The 21,470-nt window shown below is 37.5% G+C and overlaps 1 protein-coding gene across 5 annotated transcripts in view; it reads left to right on the forward strand.

Moving 5' to 3' along the window:
- ALG6 (ALG6 alpha-1,3-glucosyltransferase) overlaps positions 1-21,470 on the forward strand; it is a 58,761-nt gene that overhangs the window by 29,058 nt on the left and 8,233 nt on the right. For all 5 annotated transcript variants that reach the window (XM_032630757.1, XM_032630773.1, XM_032630776.1 and 2 more), the window contains 5 exons: positions 3,627-3,812; positions 4,403-4,538; positions 7,506-7,591; positions 9,016-9,100; positions 12,292-12,362. In XM_032630757.1, the coding sequence (XP_032486648.1) occupies positions 3,627-3,812; positions 4,403-4,538; positions 7,506-7,591; positions 9,016-9,100; positions 12,292-12,362 (564 nt within the window). The remainder of the gene's footprint in view (positions 1-3,626; positions 3,813-4,402; positions 4,539-7,505; positions 7,592-9,015; positions 9,101-12,291; positions 12,363-21,470) is intronic.

Raw genomic sequence — 21,470 nt, forward strand, 5'->3', positions numbered from 1 at the left:
TGAAATCTAGGCTCAGTTTGTATAATGTTGTCATCTAGTAACGTCTTATTTACTAGGGTTCTTGCTTATATAAACCATTTTTTAAATGGTAAAAGAATCTCTTCAGCAAGTGTTTAGTTGAAGGGTAAAGTACAAATTAAAAGTAGCAATGTTTTTTTCACAACTATTTGGATTGGGAACAGAATATTGGTAACTGATTAGCTGTTCTGGAGCTAATTCTGAAAAGGTGAAACATTTTCTATCTTTTGTAAATGTTTTCTGATGCTTACAAAAACAGTCTTCCAGTTTTTGAGTTTTAAAACAGAATGTTCCTCTAACAGATAGTGGTAGCTGGGAGCTTTAGGAAACTAAAATTGAATAAATCTATGTGGATTTTATGTGTGTAATTTTTGATACCTAAAATAAGGAAACATTTCAAATAAACAAATTATAGAGGAAAGTTGATAAAATCTGTACATGGCTCTCCAGTTTATCTTCTAATGTATTAAATATACTGTTTGTCCCAAAGGAAAATAAATAATCCACACCATGATTGCTTAATTAAATTTTTTCCTTTTGGTGCCAATCTGTTTTAGTTATAAAATTAAAATGTATATCTGTCAAAGGACTTGCAAAAATATTCAAATAGGTAGTTACTTCCATCGTATTTTTTATTCAGTCCTCTTTCCTAATTGAGCCCTTTTTTTTGGCATTATAGGATCATGGCTTTCTAGATAGTTTTGATAATATCAAGAACATTGATAACAAAGAAAAGAAAAACGTTGTTTACAAGCTTTTTTTTTTTTTTTCGGTACGCGGGCCTCTCACTGTTGTGGCCTCTCCCGTTGCGGAGCACAGGCTCCGGACGCACAGGCTCAGCGGCCATGGCTAACGGGCCCAGCCGCTCCACGGCATGTGGGATCTTCCCAGACTGGGGCACGAAACCCGTGTCCCCTGAATGGGCAGGCGGACTCCCAGCCACTGCGCCACCAGGGAAGCCCTACAAGATTTTTTAAATACTATATTTACTTTGAAATATTCTCATACAGAGAAGTACACAAAATGTAAATGAATTGGCTATTATCCATGTCGAGAAATAGAACATTGCCAGTATCCAAAACCACACCTGTACGCATCCCAAGTAGTTCTCCCTCCTCCTTTCTCAAAGATAGCCACTTAACTGACTGCTAGTACTATAGTTTGGTTCTCCCCCTTTTTTGAACTTTCTATGAAAAAGACAACACAGGGCTTCCCTGGTGGCGCAGTGGTTGAGAGTTCCCCTGCTGATGCAGGGGACACGGGTTCGTGCCCTGGTCTGGGAAGATCCCACGTGCCGCAGAGCGGCTGGGCCCGTGAGCCATGGCCGCTGAGCCTGCGCGTCCGGAGCCTGTGCTACGCAACGGGAGAGTCCACAACAGTGAGAGGCCCGCATAACTAAAAAAAAAAAAGACAACACAGTAGGTATTCCTTTGTGCTTGGTGTTTTTGGTTCAACATTCTGTTTGTGAGTTATTCGTGTAGTTGTATGTAGCAGTAGTTCGTTCTCTTTCATTGCTTTATAATCTATTGCATGAACACACATGATTTTATTAGATAGACATTGGAGTGTTTCCAGGTTTTGGCTATGATGACTATGTTGCTTTGACCTTTCTTGTAAATATTTCTTTGTACACATGTAAATATATTTCTTATGAGTGGAATTGCTGAATTATAGGGTGTGCACTTGCTTAATTTTGGATATTCCCATATAGTTTTTAAGCATGATCTACCAGTTAATACTCCTGTTAGCAATGGTGTAGGAGTCCCAGGTGTTCACCTTCACCAGTTGTCAGTTATTTTCCTTTTAACCATTCTGGTAAATTCGTAGTGGTATCTTCTCCGTGATTTGAATCAAACTCTGGAAGCTTTGGGGATTATGTCATTTTGTAGGGACACCCTTTTTTAACCACTATTTACTTTACTTTCCTGATTTGTAAAATGGAGATGATATTAACCCTTATTTTTTAAGCTTTTTGAGAATTAAATGAATTCATATTTGTAAAGCATTTAAAGCAGTACTTGGGAGGTACTAAGCACTACATAAGTATTTATTGCTATTACTAACTGTTACTGCTGCTGCTGCTTTTGTTGTTCCTGTTTGTTACTTTTCGGGCTCTGAAATTTTATAATGATTTGTTTGGGCAAAGATATTTTTGACAGTTGTTTTGGACACTATGGGTCATTCATTTTGAAGACTCATGTTCTTCAGTTCTGGGAAATTCTCATAAATTATTTTTTTTGATAATTCTCTCCCTTCTTTCTTGAGCTTATTAGACAGATATTAGATCTTTCAGCTCCATCTTGAGCATCTCTTTGTCATTTTGTTTTATAGTTTTGAAGATTGTCTTGCTTTATGAGTAACACTTCTATTAAATTTCATTTGTTCTGTTAAGCATTTAATATCTTAAATTTCAGTTTACTCTTTTTTTTCCCCACTGTTCCCTGAATTATTTCCATTCTCCTAGGAGTCAGTCTTTTCTCCTCTTCACTTTGGTCCTTTTTCTGTCATAGGTGTTCCTTATATGTCTATTGATCCTGGTGTATTTATTCTAAGAATAAGGCAGAAGAGAAAGCTGCATGTGAGCTTTCTATACATTTGGTCCACTATAGGGTACATGGCAGGATTCTGGCCAGTACTCTGGGATCCTTAAATGTCACAATGTGGAGGAATTTGCACTATAGTGTTGACTTCTACACTAGTTGCTCAGATAGTTTATTCCATTTCTTTGGAGAAATATTCCTTCTTTTGTTGCCTGGTAGTAAATGTTTTGGCTGCCGGATAATCTTTGCAAAGGAGTGAGGTGGGATTTGACATCTCCATCTAGGAGTTTTCAGTGCATCCTCTTGTTTTCTCTTCAACATACTCAAGCACTCCAACCTGCTTGTTTCCACAGTTCTCGGGGGCTTGCAGGGTGGATTGGCTCCTTGCTAGCCTGAGCTTCCTCTGTGCATTCACTAGGCTTCTTCTAGTTTATTTGTTGCCACTTCTCTGTCCTTTTTCCATCTTCTAGAAATGTGTTGATATCTTCATCTCTTGTAATGCATCTTCCTGTTCCCTTTATGGCTGTGAATTTATACTTTAAAAAATTCCCTATCGTTTTAAGGGGGTCTCAGGAAGGAGAGGAGGTAAACATGAGTACTCAGCTCACCGTTTTCAACTGAAAATCTAGTTGTGATATTGTTTTCATATAAGTGTTATTAGTTTCTAATCAAGCACATATATTAATTTATATTATTGATGCATATTATAGAGGAAAAATAGTGATATCAGTAAGTTTGGTGTTTTTTTTTTAACTTTTGGAGCATTGATTTTGGTATGTGTTATAGTAATATTGTGAAATAGCCTAGCAGAAAACAAAGCTATGTGTTAACCATTTAGAGCTCTTTTAAACCTAAACAAATCAGTTGCTCTGTTTAGTAGTAGATTTAATATATTTGAAGCCACTACATGTAATTTCAAATTTGTTTATCAATTCAATACTTTCAGCTTTTATTTAGAAATCGTTTTCATTATAATGTATCATTACAAAATCACATAAGAAAAATGTTCTATAAAATGCAAAATCTATCTCTTTTAATTACTGAGATAATTCCTTGACACAGAAACATATATAATTCTGTGAGTCTTGGCTTTGCCTTGTGGGGTGTTCTTGGAGTATCTTACGACTGGGACCTGCTGGGGTCCCTGGCGTTTTGCTTAGCTATAAATTATAAGCAGATGGAACTTTACCACTCCTTGCCATTTTTTTGTTTTTTACTTGGCAAGTGTTTTAAGAAAGGCCTCAAAGGAAAAGGGTGAGTGTCTTTTAAACAACAGAATTCAAAAAATTACTTCAGATAATTTATTTGGCATACTTACCTTTGCCTTCTGGTGATTTCTCATTAATGTGTTGGTGGCTATGGAGTAAATGGAAAGAGAGATCAAGTCATGTTCTATATTATTGTATTTTAAATCTTCCTAACTAGAGAAATATTTTGACCGATGTATATTTACTGGAGGTAATGTGAATTGGCTTGTTAGAACATTGCTGTAGGATTTCATCCCTTTAGAGCATATTACATTATATACTTACTAGAAACACATCCCAATTTGACATTTTTCTTCATAGCTGCATAGGAATGGCATCTAAGTTAAATGTTAAGAAGGATGGTGATAGTCTTCTTGTTGGGGAATTGCACATCTTAATAGTTGTGAATTTCTTAACTCTGATTTAAGTAGACTCTCATCTTAAACCCATATTGGTGGCATAGATTTTTACTATACATTTTTACTATACATTACTATACATTTGCATTTATTATATTTATAGTAATGAGACGCAGATTGATTTCTCAGAATTACTAACCTCTCCCTATCTTACCAGTTCCCTTTGTTTTTGTTCTAGGTTTGTGTTGTTGATTAAACTGGCTTGTACTGTTGTGGCTTCCTTCATTCTCTGCTGGCTGCCGTTCTTTACGGAAAGGGAACAAACCCTGCAAGTTCTAAGAAGACTCTTCCCAGTTGATCGTGGATTATTTGAGGCATGTTTAAAAACTTTTCTCTCGCTCCTTTCTGTTACAGTACCTTCCCTGTGACCTTTGGGGATTTCATGTAGAAACACTTCAGCTGCTCTCCTCCTGCAGTCATTCCTTGCCAGTTATTTAATCTGGTACATAAGCTATAGCTCATCTGGCATTTTCCAGTACATTGTACAAATAGGTAATGTTTATGTCATCCTGAGATCCATAATTCAGTTATACATTTTTCTAATGAAATAGGGTTCGTAATGAAAGACAGCATGAGGAGTTGCAGCTACAAAGGTAACAGCTTTGTGGGGTTTTTTTGGTTTATATTCTTTTTTTAGTCCTAGGAAATTATTTATTAAACTAATAATCATGTTTGCTTCAGAAAGATCTCATAATTCCTTATGAGGTATATAGCTTTCATCCATAGTAATTTTTAATGAGAATCATTCATTTCATTTCATTTAATGCCAGCTTAATCACTCTTGTTAAATTTTTATTGCATGGATAATTTGATTTAGAGTTAGTAATTAAATTAAACAAACCATTTTTCTGAAACAAAAAGGTCTTTTAATAAAGTTAGACAGAGACAACATATTTATAGATAATTTGCTTTTGAATAAATATTTCTTTTAAAAAGAATTAGAAAAGCATATATATCTTTCTAGTTTTTGAGTATATGAAATGCTATAGAGTATCTTTCAGTGGATCTGTGGGAGGGTGGAACCAGCATTTTGAAAGAGGCTAAGAAAGAATTTGGTGTTGTGAAGGAACAGAAATGTGTGCCCTGTATGTCAGTGGGGATGATGATAGTGACGGCCACTATTGCTATCACCACCACTTTCTTACTAGGTACCAGGCACTTCACATGTAATTTTATTTGATCCTTAACCATAGTGCTGAAGTAGCTGTTATACCCACTTTACAGATCAGAAAACTGAGGTCAGAGATTCATATAGCTTTTGCATGGCAGAGCTGTAATTTGAACTTTGAGAATTGTGCTCCTAACGTCTTTATATATCCTCTAACCTTAATACCTATATAAAGAAGAGTTTAGTTCTCCATGTAAGCTGCCTGGTTATTTGCCTTGCCTTCTATTGGGTTGGCCAAAAAGTTTGTTTGGGGTTTTCCATAATATTTTACAGAAAACCCAAACGAACTTTTTGGCTAACCTAGTATTTCAGAAATGGTATTTATCATGATAATTATAAAAATGAGTGTCATGCACTTTTGATGGTGCTGTTGGTTACCTTCACTCACTTGTTGCCCTCAAAATCTGAAGAGCAGGGCTTCCCTGGTGGCGCAGTGGTTGAGAGTCCGCCTGCCGATGCAGGGGACACGGGTTCGTGCCCCGGTCTGGGAGGATCCCACATGCCGTGGAGCGGCTGGGCCCGTGAGCCATGGCCGCTGAGCCTGCGCGTCCGGAGCCTGTCCTCCGCAACGGGAGAGGCCACAACAGTGAGAGGCCCGCGTAACGCATAAAAAAAAAAAAAAAAAAAAAAAAAAAAATCTGAAGAGCAGTTTCATTGGCCCGACAGAGGGAAGTAGGATGGTACAGTTGCCGGTGATAGTTACTTTCTTTTTATTTATTTATTTATTTTTAATTGGAGTATAATTGCTTTACAATGTTGTGTTAGTTTCTGTTGTACAATGAAGTGAATCAGCTATATGTATACCTATATCCCCTCCTTCTTGTACCTCTTTGCCACTCTCCCCACAGTCCCACCCATCTGGGTCGTCACAGAGCACTGAGCTGAGCTTCCTGTGCTTTATAGCATATTCCCACTAGCTATCTGTTTTACACATGGTAGTGTATATGTCGATCCTAATCTCCCAATTTGTCCCTCCCCTTCCCCTCTGTGTCCACATGTCCGTTCTCTATGTCTGTGTCTCTATTCCTGCCCTGCAAATAGTTTCATCTGTACCATTTTTCTAGATTCCACATATATGTGTTAATATACAGTATTTGTTTTTCTTTCTGGCTTACTTCACTCTGTATGACAGACTCTGGGTCCATCCACATCTTTACAAATGATGCAACTTCATTCCTTTTTATAGCTGAGTAATATTCCATTGTATATATGTATCTTCTTTATCCATTCATCTGTTGTTGGATATTTAGGTTGTTTCCATGTCCTGGCTACTGTAAATAGTGCTGCAATGAACATTGGGGTACATGTGTTCTTTTGAATTATGGTCTTCTCTGGGTATATGCCCAGTAGTGGGGTTGATGGGTCATATGGTAGTTCTACTTTTAGTTTTTTAAGGAACCTCCATACTGTTCTCCGCAGTGGCTGTATCAATTTACATTCCCACCAACAGTGCAAGAGGTTTCCCTTTTCTCCACACCCTCTCTAGCATTTACTGATTTTAGGTTTCTTGATGATGGCCATTCTGACTGGTGTGAGGTGATAACCTAATTGTAGTTTTGATTTGCATTTCTGTAATAATTAGTGATGTTGAGCATCTTTTCATGTGCCTCTTGGCCATCTGTATGTCTTCTTTGGTGAAATGTCTATTTAGGTCTTCCGCCCATTTTTTAATTGGGTTGTTTGTTTTTTTGATATTGAGCTCCATGAGCTGTTTGTATATTTTGGAGATTAGCTAATAGATTACTCTGATTTCAGGTGTGTGGTAAAATGGGTCAAACAATATGTGTTCTACATTAGACAAAGTAAAGATCTCTTAGAAACTAATTTCCAAAGATGAATAACTTCAGTATTTAGGAATAATGTGCTGCTCTTCGAAAAATATTAAGTATTTCTTGGGCGCATGTAAATTATGGTTGGCTAGATCACCTCCTGTTGCGAAAAATGTGTGTGTATGTGTTCCTTAGAGAGTTTAATCAACTTAGTTATGAAATTGTGAACAAGCGCTTCTCATGACCCCAGAGTTTATCTATTTAGAGATTATGGGCTGTACTTCATGGAGTTTAATATTTCTTTCAATTATACTAGAATGTAAAACTAACAAATTTCTTTTAAGGATAAAGTAGCCAATATTTGGTGCACCTTCAGTGTCTTTCTGAAGATCAGGGATATTTTGCCACATCACATCCAGATAATGATCAGGTAAGAGACACCAAGTTTGTATATAGTGTTTTATAAGCTACTCTAAAAGTGTGGCAGTACCTCATTTATCTGGCATCATAGGGAGTAAGGTAGTCTTCATTAGTGAATATTCCACATAATGTAAACTCATTGCTCTGTATAACAGAACTTTTTTATTTGAAACATTTTATGTGAAAGTTACTGTTACCTACTTCTGTCTTCCTTAAACAGTATATTAAACATGATTTAACATAACCTTGAAGAGTCATAATTTTCCGCGGTGTATCAGTCAGGGTCGACCAGAGAAGGAGAATGAGTAGGAGATCACTGTGTGTGTGTATGTGTGTGTGAATTTATTATGAGGAATTGGCTTATACAATTGTGGGGGACTGGCTAAGCAAACTGAATGCCAGTCCATAAGACAGACATTCAGGAGGGGCAATCTAGAGGGAAGGAAGAGCTGTACTGACCCCACTGCTCTTTGGAGTCTGATCTCAGGGAAGGCCTAAGCCTTTTAAAGGGCTTCCAAGTGATTCAGGTACCACCCAAGGCCGCACCCTTTTGATTAACTTAAAATCAATTGAATAGGGACTTTAATTACATCTGCAGATCTCTTCACAGCAGCACCAACATTAGTGTTTGAATAACTGGGAGGGGTGTGTGTGTGTGTGTGTGTGTGTGTGTGTGTGTGTGTGCTGCCTTTCTCTTTCCTCCAGTTCTTTTGGTTGGAGGGTATCCTTTGTAGCCCACCGTAACAGGAAGCAGACTAGTCGAGCTGAAGCCACAAAGCCTCCTCAAGTGGGAAAATTAGTTATTGTTTTGCATTATAATACTTGTTTTCAGGGCTTTCCAAGACAGATTGCCTTGGTACTAAGAGGCTCCAGACTCCTCTGCTTGTTGAGTTCTTTTTTCCTCCTTGCCCATCAACCATCACAAGGAGAAGCTCTAGCAGCTTCCCACTCTCTTTCTAGCTTGTTCTTTCTGATTTATCATGGGCTTGAAAATCAGATAATCAACTTTTGTGAAATTGAGGGCCAAAAAGGTTCTCTTGTGAGTAACTTTTATGAATGTTTGTGTTACAAATATAGCATTGTCTCTTTATACCTGGTTATGTTTTCTTGTTTGATAATTGACTTTTAGCTATCTTTGTATCTTTTCCATAATTGATACTAAATACTAAAAAAACATAAGCAATATTTAGTTCTATAATATTTTGTTCTATTTTATATAATCATGTATATATTAAAGTGTGTACATTTTTAAGTGTATGGATTTTATTTAAATGTTATTTGGTCTTGAATTTATTATTTAATACATAAAAACTTTAATTTGAAATCAACTTAAGTTGATAAGTAACGTGACCCTTACATTAAAAAATTGTTTCTTTGTTTTAGCTATATACCTTTATAAAGAAAACAAATGTCTAATTTTTATTAATTTTTTAGCTTTTGTTTTACATTTTTGAGCCTGCTTCCTACATGTATAAAATTGACACTTCACCCCTCTCCCAAAGGATTCAAATTTACTCTGGTAAGTTTCTTATTACTTTAGATAATTAATTCTTGCTGCAATTGATCTTTTAAAAATACAGATAATTATTTTCCTGCTTTGAACAGGATTATTGGATTGAGACATAAGACATTCATTTATTTGGCAAACACTGAGTGTCTGACATACTTAGGTGCTGTTTTGCACTAGGCTGAGCAATCAGAATCTTACAGTTTAATTCAACAACTATTTAATTTCTTTGTGGTGGTCAGTGAGGGAATACAAAGAAGAAAACAGTGGTGATAGACATGTTTAAATTATTATGCTCTAAAGCAGACAGTATTAAGTTCTGTCAGGTACAATGGAGTGCTGTGATAGTGTGGGAAAAGGAGATATTACTTTGAGGGCAGATTTTAGACTATTTCTTAAAGCAAGTGGGATCAGAGCCAAATTTTGAAAGCTGGGCAAGATTTGGAATAGGTGGTTATATAACAGGAGAGTTCGAGACAGGAGGAAGAGCTTGAAGGTACAGATGTGGGAAGGGATAGGGAATGATCTGGGAACAGCTATTAACCAATGAAATTTGTGTAACTTTTACCTGGGTATGTGTGTGTTGAGGTTAGGAGAGGATTTAGTGGGAGAGAAGAGTCGGAAAGAATCAAATTATGTAAGAGCTTGGATGCTGGGCTGAAAAATTTGGAGTCTGATTTGTGTGCAAGAGGAGCAAAAAAGATTTTGGAGAAGGAGAGGGAACAGATCTCTGTTTTAGGAACATGACTTGTGTCAGTTGGAACATGGATCGGGTATATATTTTATATTTTAGGGTTTCTCTGCGTGGGTTTACAGATTCCTCCTGGTTGTATTTCTGTGGTATTTAGAATTTGTTCCTGTGTACCTTGGTCTATAAAATGACATTTAAAGGATATCCTTTTAAAATATCAAGAAGAGTTAGTTTATGAAAACAGTCAGTCTTAGTGGACTTATAAAGGGACAACCTTTTATTTTTTATTATTTAAAAAAAAATTTTGGCCATGCCACGCAGCTTGTGAGATCTTAGTTCCCTCACCAGGGATTGAACCCAGGCCCTTGGCAGTGAAAGTACTGAGTCCTAACCACTGGACTGCCAGGAAATTCCCTAAAGGGACAACATTTTAGAAATTGGAGTTTCAGTTCTGGGACTGCCACTTATTTATATTGCATTCTAAAAACAAGCCAGAACAGAGCATGTCAGTCAAATATTTCAAAAGTGCTTATTGGTTCCACAGTGCAAAAAGATTCATGTTCCTCTTTTTTAAAGTTACCTTTTTATTGATGATGTCTGTTGTTTCATTCTGTGAATGAACTCTAAGCATAGTAAGTCATCTATAGTTAATATTCTATAGAATGTTTAGAATAGGAGGGATGTGGTTAGTAATATTCTGATGTCTTCAGTAGCCCTAACTTGAAATATTTGCAAGCTTATGTAAAATGGTTATTTATCATGCTAAATAAAGGTATATTTCAAAGATGATGGAATGGAACTTCAGAGTTTCGGTAACTAGCAGTGTTAGAGATGGTTACTTTTAGGATTATAAAGCAGAAAAAGCATTTTCTTTCTCTTAATTTCCTAATTTTATTTAGTTTTTTGTGTTTTAATACCAGACATTGTGTTTAAAAAATAAAAAAGACATATTAATGACTTATTTTATTTTTGTTGATAATGTTTTAAATTCTTATTGAATACTTCTGAGAGCTTTAAAACATTTCCCATTATAATTATTTTAAAGTGTTTTTTCCTTTCAATTTAAATTGAATTATTTCTTAATATAGGTCTATAATTAAGGTAATTGATAGTATAAATACTAATATATCTACAGCAGCAAAGTTACTTTTATCTATATCTTTTCAAGTAGTATTTATTAAGTGCCCTTTAATGTGTCAGGTCCTCTTCTAGGAATTGGCATATAAATGAATGACAGCTAATATCCCTGCTCTCTTAATTGGGGGACATTCATGCTAGTGGCAGGAGAAGAACAATAAACAAAATAAATCAGTTAACAGGAAAATATCTGGGAGTGATGAGGATTATGAAGAAAATAGTATTATGTGAAAAGAGGGCTGGTGGGGTTTGGTTAGGGGGGTACTACTTCAGATTGAGTAAGGGAAGGCCTCTCTAGGGAAGTGGCATTTCATCCTGGAACTGAATGATTGATTGATCAGAAGGAACCAATTACAAGAAGATCTGGGCTCTGACTTGACAAAAGCAAGTTTCTTCTCCAGGCAGGAACACATTTGGCATGTTCAAAGCATTAAAGGGACAAATATGAAGTGGCTGGTGTGAAATGAGTGAGGGAGACAGTAAGAAAGACTGGAAGAGGAAGGCAGGACCCAGATTATGTAGGAGTTTGGATTTTATTCTAAGTGTAATGGGAAGCTATTGGAGGATTTTAAACAGGGAAATTACATGATCTGATATGGTGGCTAAATGGAGAATGGACTGTCGGGGGCAGGAGCATTACCAGTTGGGAGGTTACTGCAGTGGCCCAGCAGAAAGGTGGGCGTGGCTTAGACCACTCCTCTGCCGCCGTCAGCAGAGGGGAGTGGAGAGAAGTCAGTGGATATTGTATTTGGGAGATGGTGTAGATAGGATTTGCTGATGGATTGGATGTATAGCATGTACAAGATAGTGATCCAGGTTTTTTGTTTGAGCAACTAGATTGGATGTATATAGATAAATGTCTAATATGCAGAATATAAACTCCTGAAAATAGATCTAAGTCATTATTAATTTAAAATCCCAAATAGCAAGTGATTACTTTATAGAACATTGAATATATTTTATTGAAGTGCACATTTTAAAAACACTAAAATGGATTTACTTTGCCAGTTTTAGATTTTGACTTACTTGTCCTTCATGCTTTTTAATTTAAATTGTCAGAGATTCCAAGGGAGGATGAAGGTATGATTGTTGTGTCTGGATTATTTAGTAGTTTTGTTATTAATAACTGAGACTCAATGAACTTGTTGTAGGTGGTTAGGTATAGCTTTATAATAATTATTTTTCAAAATATTTTGATTATTAAATTTGAATAAAATATTATGCACATTAGAGTTGTGTATATATTTTCCTTCTAGCTACAAGCTATATTAAACTTTAAAATTTTACTTGAAATGATTTTTAGTCAGATTCATAATTAAATTGATATTATATTTTGTAAGTTGTTATGTCTGATTTTGTCCTCTTTTTCCTTAAGGTTAGCTGTGCACTGTCCTTCTTTCTATTTTCTTTCCAAGTACATGAAAAGTCCATTCTTTTGGTATCATTGTAAGTAAAAATGTTTCAAGTATGTTTTATTTGTTTATTGTGATGTGTTTATAATATGTAAATAAATTTATTGCTTACATTTAATCACCTAAGTGCAAATCAAGACTATGCAAATGTTACATAATTTCATAAAATTATTTCATAAAATTACATGTTTTCCAGAATGATGATCTCTTACAATTTTACTTCTTTATGATATATTTTAAACTGATGAAATTTTATGGAATAATTTCTGATATCTTATTTCTTCCTATTTTTTTCATTTATATTTTCTATATGCTAATAAAAACGCCTTCCAAAGAGGCTCTACTTAGGTTGGAGCCTGTGTGTCTTCTTTGCCTTTTTCACCTCATTCATTTCCACATCTATTCAATAGCCTGTTCTCTCCATCAACCTCTTTAGAGGCTTTTATATGTTGCCTCCTTTTTAGTTCTTCTGTCAAAACCTTTGTTTAGACCCTATTGGCAATCCCTAACCACACTCCTTTTTTTTAGGAGCATTAAAATTTTTTCCTGTTCTTCATAGAAATTGAGTGGCAGTTGGGGGTATATTATCCCAATATTAAAATAGTATTTGCCCAGAACACATTGGAATACTTGAATCCTGCCCAAGATCAATTCCACCCATGCCTGCCACACCCCTCACCCTGTGTTTGCTAGGTTCCTGTGGAAGATGCATGTATGAAATGACTAATGACAAATGGAAGGGTGTATTGCTTTTATTAGGTGGAGCTTTGAACTAAAACCTTAGTGCAGAGCTTTATAGTAGGTGGGGCTGGCTATGGGGAAGCCTTCTTTCTTCCAAAAAAAAATAGTCTCGTACCATTGCAGACTGGGAGGGCAGCTTAATTTCATCCCCTGAAGTCTAAACTTGAGTTAGATCTGACCACTGTTATGTGAGGCTAGGCTGACCCTGTGCAAATCCCTAGTGCCAGGGGATGGAACTATGGAGAGGTATTGCTTTCAAACATGTATAATCTTCCCCAGGATTCCTACTCCAGAGAAAGGAGCTCGATCAGTGAGTGACCTATAATCTGACTATTCAGATTAGCTCGTGGGCCCTGAATTTCTGGAAGTTCATACTCTACAACTGTACCTGGATTATTCATAACAGTGCATGACTTTAATATAATTTTGATCAAATATTTTAAAGTTCCTCTTGACCTGGTTCCAGCTAAGCTATCATTAAACAAATATTTCACCCAATAAATATTTATTGAGGGCCTGCTATTTGCCAGATACTGTTTTATGCACCTGGGATATATCTGTGAACAAAACAGACAAAAATCCCTACTTTCTTAGCTTTCATTCTCAAGGACAGACACTAATAATTAAATAAAAATAAGAAACTAAATAATGTGTTAGCAGGTAATAAAAGTCATGAAGGATACATAAAAGAGGATAAGGGAAGTTGGGAGTACTGGAGCTGGGGTTACAGGAGTAAGTGCAGGTTGCAGTTTTAAACAATCGGATGTCAAGGTAGGCCTTGTTGAGGAGATACTTGAGTGGACTGGAGGAGGTGAGGGTTAGCCAAGTAGATATCTGGGAGAATAACATTCTAGACAGCCAGTGCCCAGGCCCTAAGATGGGAGTATGACTGATATGTTTAGGGAACAACAGAATGGCCAGTGTGGCCAGAGTGCAGTGGTCAATGTAGGAAGTAATAGGAGGTGAAGTTAAAGAGGTAACAGGCATGTAAATTATATAGGATCTTGTAGGCCATATTGGGAACTTTGGCTTTTATTCTGAAGGAAACGGGGAGCCATGGAAGGATTTTGAGGAAGATGCATGATCTGACTTGATGTGTTTTTTTTGTTTTGTTTTATTTATTTTTTATTTTTGGCTGCGTTGGGTCTTTGTTGCTGCACACGGGATTTCTCTCTAATTGCAGCGAGCAGGGGCTACTCTTCGTTGCGGTGCATGGGCTTCTCATTAAGGTGGCTTCTCTTTGTTGCAGAGCACGGGCTCCAGGGTGCGCGGGCTTCAGTAGTTGTGTCACGCGGGCTCAGTAGTTGTGGCGTGCGGGCTTAGTAGCTCCACAGCATGTGGGATCTTCCTGGACCAGGGATTGAAACCTGTGTCCCCTGCATTGGCAGGCGGATTCTGAACTACTGCACCACCAAGGAAGTCCCGTGACTTGATGTTTGAAAAGGATCACTTTGCTTATCAAATTATACATGTTAAATATGTACAGTTAATTGTATATCAGTTATACCTCAATAAAGCTGTTAAAAAAAATAAAATGATCATTCTGGTGGCAGGTCAAGAACAGATTGTACAGAGCGAGGGTAGAAAACACAGAGACCATTTAGAAGGCAAAGGCAATCACCATTATCCAGGTTGAGAGATGGTGGCGATGGGGACCAAGATCGTAATAGTGGAAGAGGTGAGAAGTGGTCAGTAGAGCCTGAATGTTTCCCGATGATTTGGATGTAGCATGTGAGAGAAAGAGAAAAATCAAAGGTGTGTTCATGGATTTTGGCCTGGAACGGGAAGGATGGAGTGGCCATTGACTGAAATGGGGGAGACTGCAAGTGGAGCAGGATTACACTAGATGTGAACAAGGTGGGAGGTTCCCAAGTTCAGTGTTGGACGTGTCTTTGGACATCAAGTGGAGGTGTTGAGTTAGTATTTAAATACAAGTCTGGGTTGGATATATGAGTGGAGTCCAGAGAGAGACATAAAATTAGTAATTTCTCAGTAGAGATGACATTTAAAGTCATGAGACTAGATGAGATAACCAAGGAAGTGAGTATAGACAGAGAAGAATACCAGAGACTGAGTTCTGGGCCACACAATATTAAGAGGTCTGGGAGAAGAGGCAAATGGCAATGGCCAACTAGGTAGGATGCAAACCACAAGAGTTGGTGTCCTGGAAGCTGAGTGAAGAAGGAATTTTAAGGATAACAAGGTCCGCTGTCTTACACCACTGACAAAAATTAACTTGAAGTGGCTTAGACTTAAATGTAAGGACTGAAACTGTAAAACTTGTAGAAGAAAACATAAGGGAGAAGCTCCTTGACATTGTTCTTGGCAATGATGTTTTGGATATGACACCAAAAGCAGAAGGAACAAAAGCAAAAATAAATAATTGGGACAGCATCACACTAAAAAGTTTCGGCACAGCAAAAGAAATATCAAAATGAAAAGGCGGGCTTCCCTGGTGGTGCAGTGGTTGAGAGTCCGCCTGCCGATACAGGGGACACGGGTTCGTGCTCCGGTCCGGGAGGATCCCACATGCCGTGGAGTGGCTGGGCCTGTGAGCCATGGCCGCTGAGCCTGTGCATCCGGAGCCTGTGCTCCGCAATGGGAGAGGCCACAACAGTGAGAGGCCCGCATAACGCAAAAAAAAAAAAAAAATGAAAAGGCAACCTGTGGAATGGCAGAAAATATTTGTAAATCATGTATCTGATAAAGGGTTAATTATCCAAAATATATAATGAACTTATACAACTCAGTAGTAGAAAAAACAAATAATCCAAAGGACCTGAATAGATATTTTTCTAAAGAAGGCATACAGATGGCCAACAGGTACATGAGAAGGTGCTCAACATCACTAATCATCGGGGAAATGCAAATCAAAACCACAGTGAGATATCACCTCACACCTGTTAGAATGGATCTTATCAAAAGGACAAGAGGGACTTCCCTGGTGGTGTAGTAGTTAAGAATCTGCCTGCCAATGCAGAGGACATGGGTTCAAGCGCTGGTCTGAGAAGATCCCACATGCCATGGAGCAACTAAGCCCGTGTGCCACAACTACTGAGCCTGCGCTCTAGAGCCTGCGAGCCACAACTGCTGAGCCCAAGTGCCACAGCTACTGAAGCCTGCACGCCTAAAGCCCGTGCTCTGCAACAAGAGAAGCCACCGCAATGAGAAGCCCGCGTACCGCAAGGAAGAGTAGCCCCCGCATACTGCAATGAAGAGTAGCCCCCGCTCGTCGCAACTAGAGAAAGCCCGCACACAGCAACAAAGACCCAACGCAGCCAAAAATCAATCAATAAATAAATTTATTAAAAAAAAAAAAAGACAAGATATAACAAGTGCTGATGAGGATGTGGAGAAAAGAGAACCCTGTGCACTACTGGTGGGAATGTAAATTGGTGCAGTCACTATGGAAAACAGTATGGAGGTTTTTCAGAAAATTAAAAATACAGCTACCATATGACCCAGCAATATTTCTGAAGTAAATGAAATTAACTGTCTTGAAGAGACATCTTTACCCCCTAGTTCTTCACAGCATTACTTGCAACAGCCGAGACATGGAAACATGGAAGTGCCTGTCAACAGATGAATACAGAAAGTGGCGTATTACTCCCCCCCCTCCAACACACAGAGGAATATTATTCAGCCATAGAAGAGGAAGGAAATCCTGGGGACTTCCTTCCTCCAGTGGTTAAGACTCCATGTTTCCACTGCAGGGGGCACAGTTCCAATCCCTGGTTGGGGAACCAAGATCCCACTGCCATGCTGTGGCGCGGCCAAAGAAAAAAAATGTAAGGACATTTGCAACAACATGGATGAACCTTGAGGGCATTATGCTAAATGAAGTAAGTCAGACAGAGAGAAAGACAAATACTGTATGAGCTCACTTAAATGAGGAATGTTAAGACATAGAAGCATCGAAACTAAACTCACAGAAACAGAGTAAGTTGGTGGTTGCCTGGGTTGGGGTGGAGGGGAAATGGGTGAAGGTGGTTAAAGAGTACAAACTTACAGTTATGAGATGAATAAGTTCTGGGGATCTAATGTACAGCATACACTGTAGCTGGCTGTAGTTAGCAAAAGTTAACAAGTCCCCTACATACGAACCTTCAAGTTGCGAACTTTCAAGGATGCGAATGTGCATTCCTTCAGCGTCACATGTGAGTGAAATTGCAGCTTGCCCTCTGTCTCCTGTGGCTGACGATCCTTCAGCTCTACCATCTCCCACCTTTTCTCCCTCCTCCAGTCAGTGACTCTTCTTGCCTGTTCACTCGATGCCAGCCCCTGTATGCCAGCTGTTGTACTGCACTACTGTGCTTTTCAAGGTACTGTACTGTAAGATTAAAAATGTTTTCCTTATTTTTTGTGTTTGTTTTTTTAATGTATTATTTGTGTGAAAAGTATTATAAACCTATTATAGTATGGTACTATATAGCCGATTGTGTTAGTTGGGTACCTAGGCTAACTTTGTTGGACTTAACAAACAAATCGGACTACAAACGTGCTCTCACTATGGAACTTGTTCGTATGTAGGGGACTTACTGTATTGTATACTTGAAAGTTGCCAGGAGAGTAGATCTTAAAAGTTGTCACCACAGACACGCACAAGGGCACACACACACACAAAAGGTAACTTTAAGTTGATGGATGTGTTAATGAACCTTATTGTGGTAATCATTTTGCAATATATACCTATATCATCACATTGTACACTTTGTTCACATTGTGCAATGTTATACGTCAGTTACATCTCAATAAAACTGGGGAAAAAAGGACATGATGTGATCAGTTGTATCAGATGCTGTTAATAGGTCAAATAAGATGAGGGTTAAGAATAGACTATTTGCCATAGTGAAATGGAAGTCACTGATGAAAAGTGACTTTTCTAAGTCACTTAGAAAAGGCTAGTGTTGGTAGAGTGATGCAGGGAAGAGCCTGATTGGGGTGGGTTTAAGACATAATGAGAAGAGAAGAATTGAAGATAAGTATAGATGATTCTTTAAAATATATATATATTTAAGTATATACTATATTATATATATATATATATATAAATGGTGAAATACACTATTAGTACATTCACAATGTTGTATAACTACCACCACTGTCTACTTACAGAATACTTTCATCACCCTAGAAGGAAACCCCATACCCAGTAAGCAGTCATTCCCCATTCTCCCCTTCCCCTAATCCTTGTAACCATAACCACTACTCTACTTTGTCTCTGTGGATTTGCCTGATTTGGATAGTTCATATAAATGGAATCATAAAATATGTGGCCTTTTGTTTCTGACCTGTTTCACTTAGCATAATATTTTCAAAGTTCATCCATGTTGTACCATGTATTGGTACTTCATTTTTATGCCTGAATAATATTGCATCATATGGATATACTACATTTTGTTTGTCCATGCATCAGTTGATGGACATTTTGAGTTGTTTTCACCTTTTGGCTATTGGGAATAGTGCCACTATGAACATTCATGTATAAGTTTTTGTTTGAACACTTGTTTTCAGTTCTCTTGGGTCTCCAGGAGTGGAATTTCTGGGTCATATAATAATTCTGTAAACTTACTGTGGAACCACCAAACTAATTTCCACAGTAGATATACCATTTTATATTATCACCAGTAATTGTAAGTGTTCAATTTCTCTGCATCCTTGTCAGCACTTGTTATTGTCTGTTATTGTTTTTGCCATCCTAGTAGGTATGAAGTAGTATCTCATTCTGGTTCTCATTTGCGTTTCTCTAAAGACTAATGATGTTGAGCATCTTTTTATGTCCTTGTTGGCAATATGTATATCTTCTTCAGAGAAATGCCTAATACTTAAATCCTTTGTCCAATTTTTAAGTGGTTGTTTCTCTTTTTTGTTGAGTTTTAGAAGTTCTTTATATATTCTGGATATTAAACCTTTATCAGATATATGATTAACAAATAATTTCTTCCATTCTTTGGATTTTCTTGATAGTGTTCTTTGATGCACAGAATTTTTAATTTGATGAAATCCAATTTATCTATTCTTTCTTTTGTTGCTTGTGCTTTTGATGTTGTATCTAACAGACTATTGCCAAATCCAAGGTAATATTTACCCTCATATTTCTTCTAAGAACTTATGGATTTAGCTCTTATATTTAGGTTTTTGGTCCATTTTGAGTTCAGTTTTGTATATGGTGTGAGATAGGTAGGCAGTTCTTTAGATGAGTTTTGCCAAAAAGGAGAACAGAGAAATTAAGCAATAACTGGTAGAGAAAGTGGGGTCAAAGAGGTTTGTTATTTGTTTTCAGATAGGAGAGATAATGGCATGGGAATGGTCAGTAAGAGGGAACATTGATGATACAGGAGAGGTAAGAGTTGCTGGAGCAGTGTCCTTCAGAGACAGGTGGAGTAGGATCTAGAGCACAAATGGAAGGATTGGCTGTGGACAGATGCATGAATCGTTCATCTTAATAAAAAGAGGGAACACACTGTATCAGTACAGATGCTGGGAAGAGAGTAGATGTGATGGTGACATCTGTGAAAGTTCTCTTTTAGTTGCTTTAGTTTTCTTATTGAAATGGAGGACGAAGTCATTAGGAAAGAGTGGGTTAGAGCTGTTGGGAATATGAGAAGAGAGGAGAAGGTGGAATTATCTTTGTAAGGAGACACAGAGTATGAACAGACTAGGGAAATATATATTAATTGCTGGACACTTGAATATCATGATCATGTATTTAAAGTGAGCATAGTTAGTGCGGGTAAATGTTTTCCTCCAGAGCAGTTGCTCAGTAAGGCCAGAGTAAGTGCAGGTGGAGAGTTGGGTATTTCCAGGTTTATGGTTTTGTCTAGTGAGGATAACTCACTTGCTTGGGATTTGAGATTGAATACATGGGAGTGATTATAATGATTGATCTTAGAATTTAACCTGGGTAAGAAGGGAAAAGGCCATTAAGATAGTGAGGCAAAGTGAAAATGTGCTAGGAACAATGGATCGAAGGTATTGGGGGGGATTGTTGGAGTACTGAAAAGGTAGGAGATAGTAGTCAGAATGCAACTGATGAGTTGTGATTATGGAGGGCTTACAGTCTAGCATATGACCCTAAGTGTAGGCCTGAAGATGAGATCACTAGAAGAGGAGTTCCAGCAAATGAGAGGTCTGGGTGTTGGAAGATCATCTATGTGTACGTTAAAATTGCCAAGAATTGAGATGAGTAGGGTTGTAGACAGTGACAGTGTGTAAGAAGTTGAAATTATTGAGTAATGAGTGAAGTGATCCTTGAGGCTGGTGGATGATAACAAAGACGAGGAATAATAAGGGATAGACAGCCAGATGACAGGAGATTCAAAGCTGGAAATTGTTGAGGTGGGGAGAGGGAGAGTAGTGTGGAAGTAGTGATGAAGAGCAAAGAGGTTATGTCCCTTCTCAGGGCCTTTAAATTGTTTGAGGGCTGTGGAAACAATAGCAAAACAGGCACAATTGACAGGGCAGAGGGGCAGCATTTTCCTTAGTGGGAGAGAACCAGGATTTGTTTTGAACAAGGTGGTGAAAGGAAGGGTTCAGAGAAGAGGTTGAGGTTGTAGACGATTTTGCAGCTTGATTATAAATATTAAGTACCTAGAAGTTAAGGGCTGAGTTACATCATCACTGCATTCCTTTCAGAGCAGTGTTTTTACATACTACATTTTCAATAAATGCTTATGTTCAGTAAATGAATACCGAATGATTAAGTGGGAAAGAATTAAGACCTAGAAACAGAAAATAATGTTTATTGAACACCTACTGTGTGCTTGTAATTAACAAAAATACATTCCAATTATAAAAGCATAAAGCAATGAAGTTGAAAGTCCTCTAGTATTTTCTTTTAGTGCAGTAGTTTTCAATCAGTTTATAAACCTAGGCCTCCCATCTCATATTCTAGCTGACATGAGGAGGAGTCATCCTTCTAAGAAAGGAGAATACTTAAACCTTTTAAAATAAGGAGACCAATAATAATAACAACAAAAATAATTATTCAACAACTACCACCATTAGTAAAAAGTTATTTTATTTTTGTTTTACTAAAAAATAAACACTAGATAATACTCACAGAAGAGTTCTTTCAACTACTTAACAATCCAAGGTATTGTTATTATTTCCATTTACACATAAGAAAAAGGTTAAATTAATCATTTGTTCAAAGTCAAACAGTAAGTAAGTGGCAGGGATGGGACTAGGTAGGACTTAAGTCTTCTGACTAGACCCTTCTTTTGGAGCACTGCCACAGTTGAATCCAGAAGGTAATGCAACCAGGGGTAGTGCTAAGGAGGTCACAGAGCTTGGACCTATGAACCTACACGGCTTTCTGATAAAGCCAGTGGTTCCATCTACTGGTGTTACGCTTCCTCTTCCTACACTATTGCTCTTTTCATGTAGCCTCTTCCTACTC

This window comes from Phocoena sinus, chromosome 1, assembly GCF_008692025.1.
Source record: "Phocoena sinus isolate mPhoSin1 chromosome 1, mPhoSin1.pri, whole genome shotgun sequence".
NCBI classification, from domain to species: domain Eukaryota; kingdom Metazoa; phylum Chordata; class Mammalia; order Artiodactyla; family Phocoenidae; genus Phocoena; species Phocoena sinus.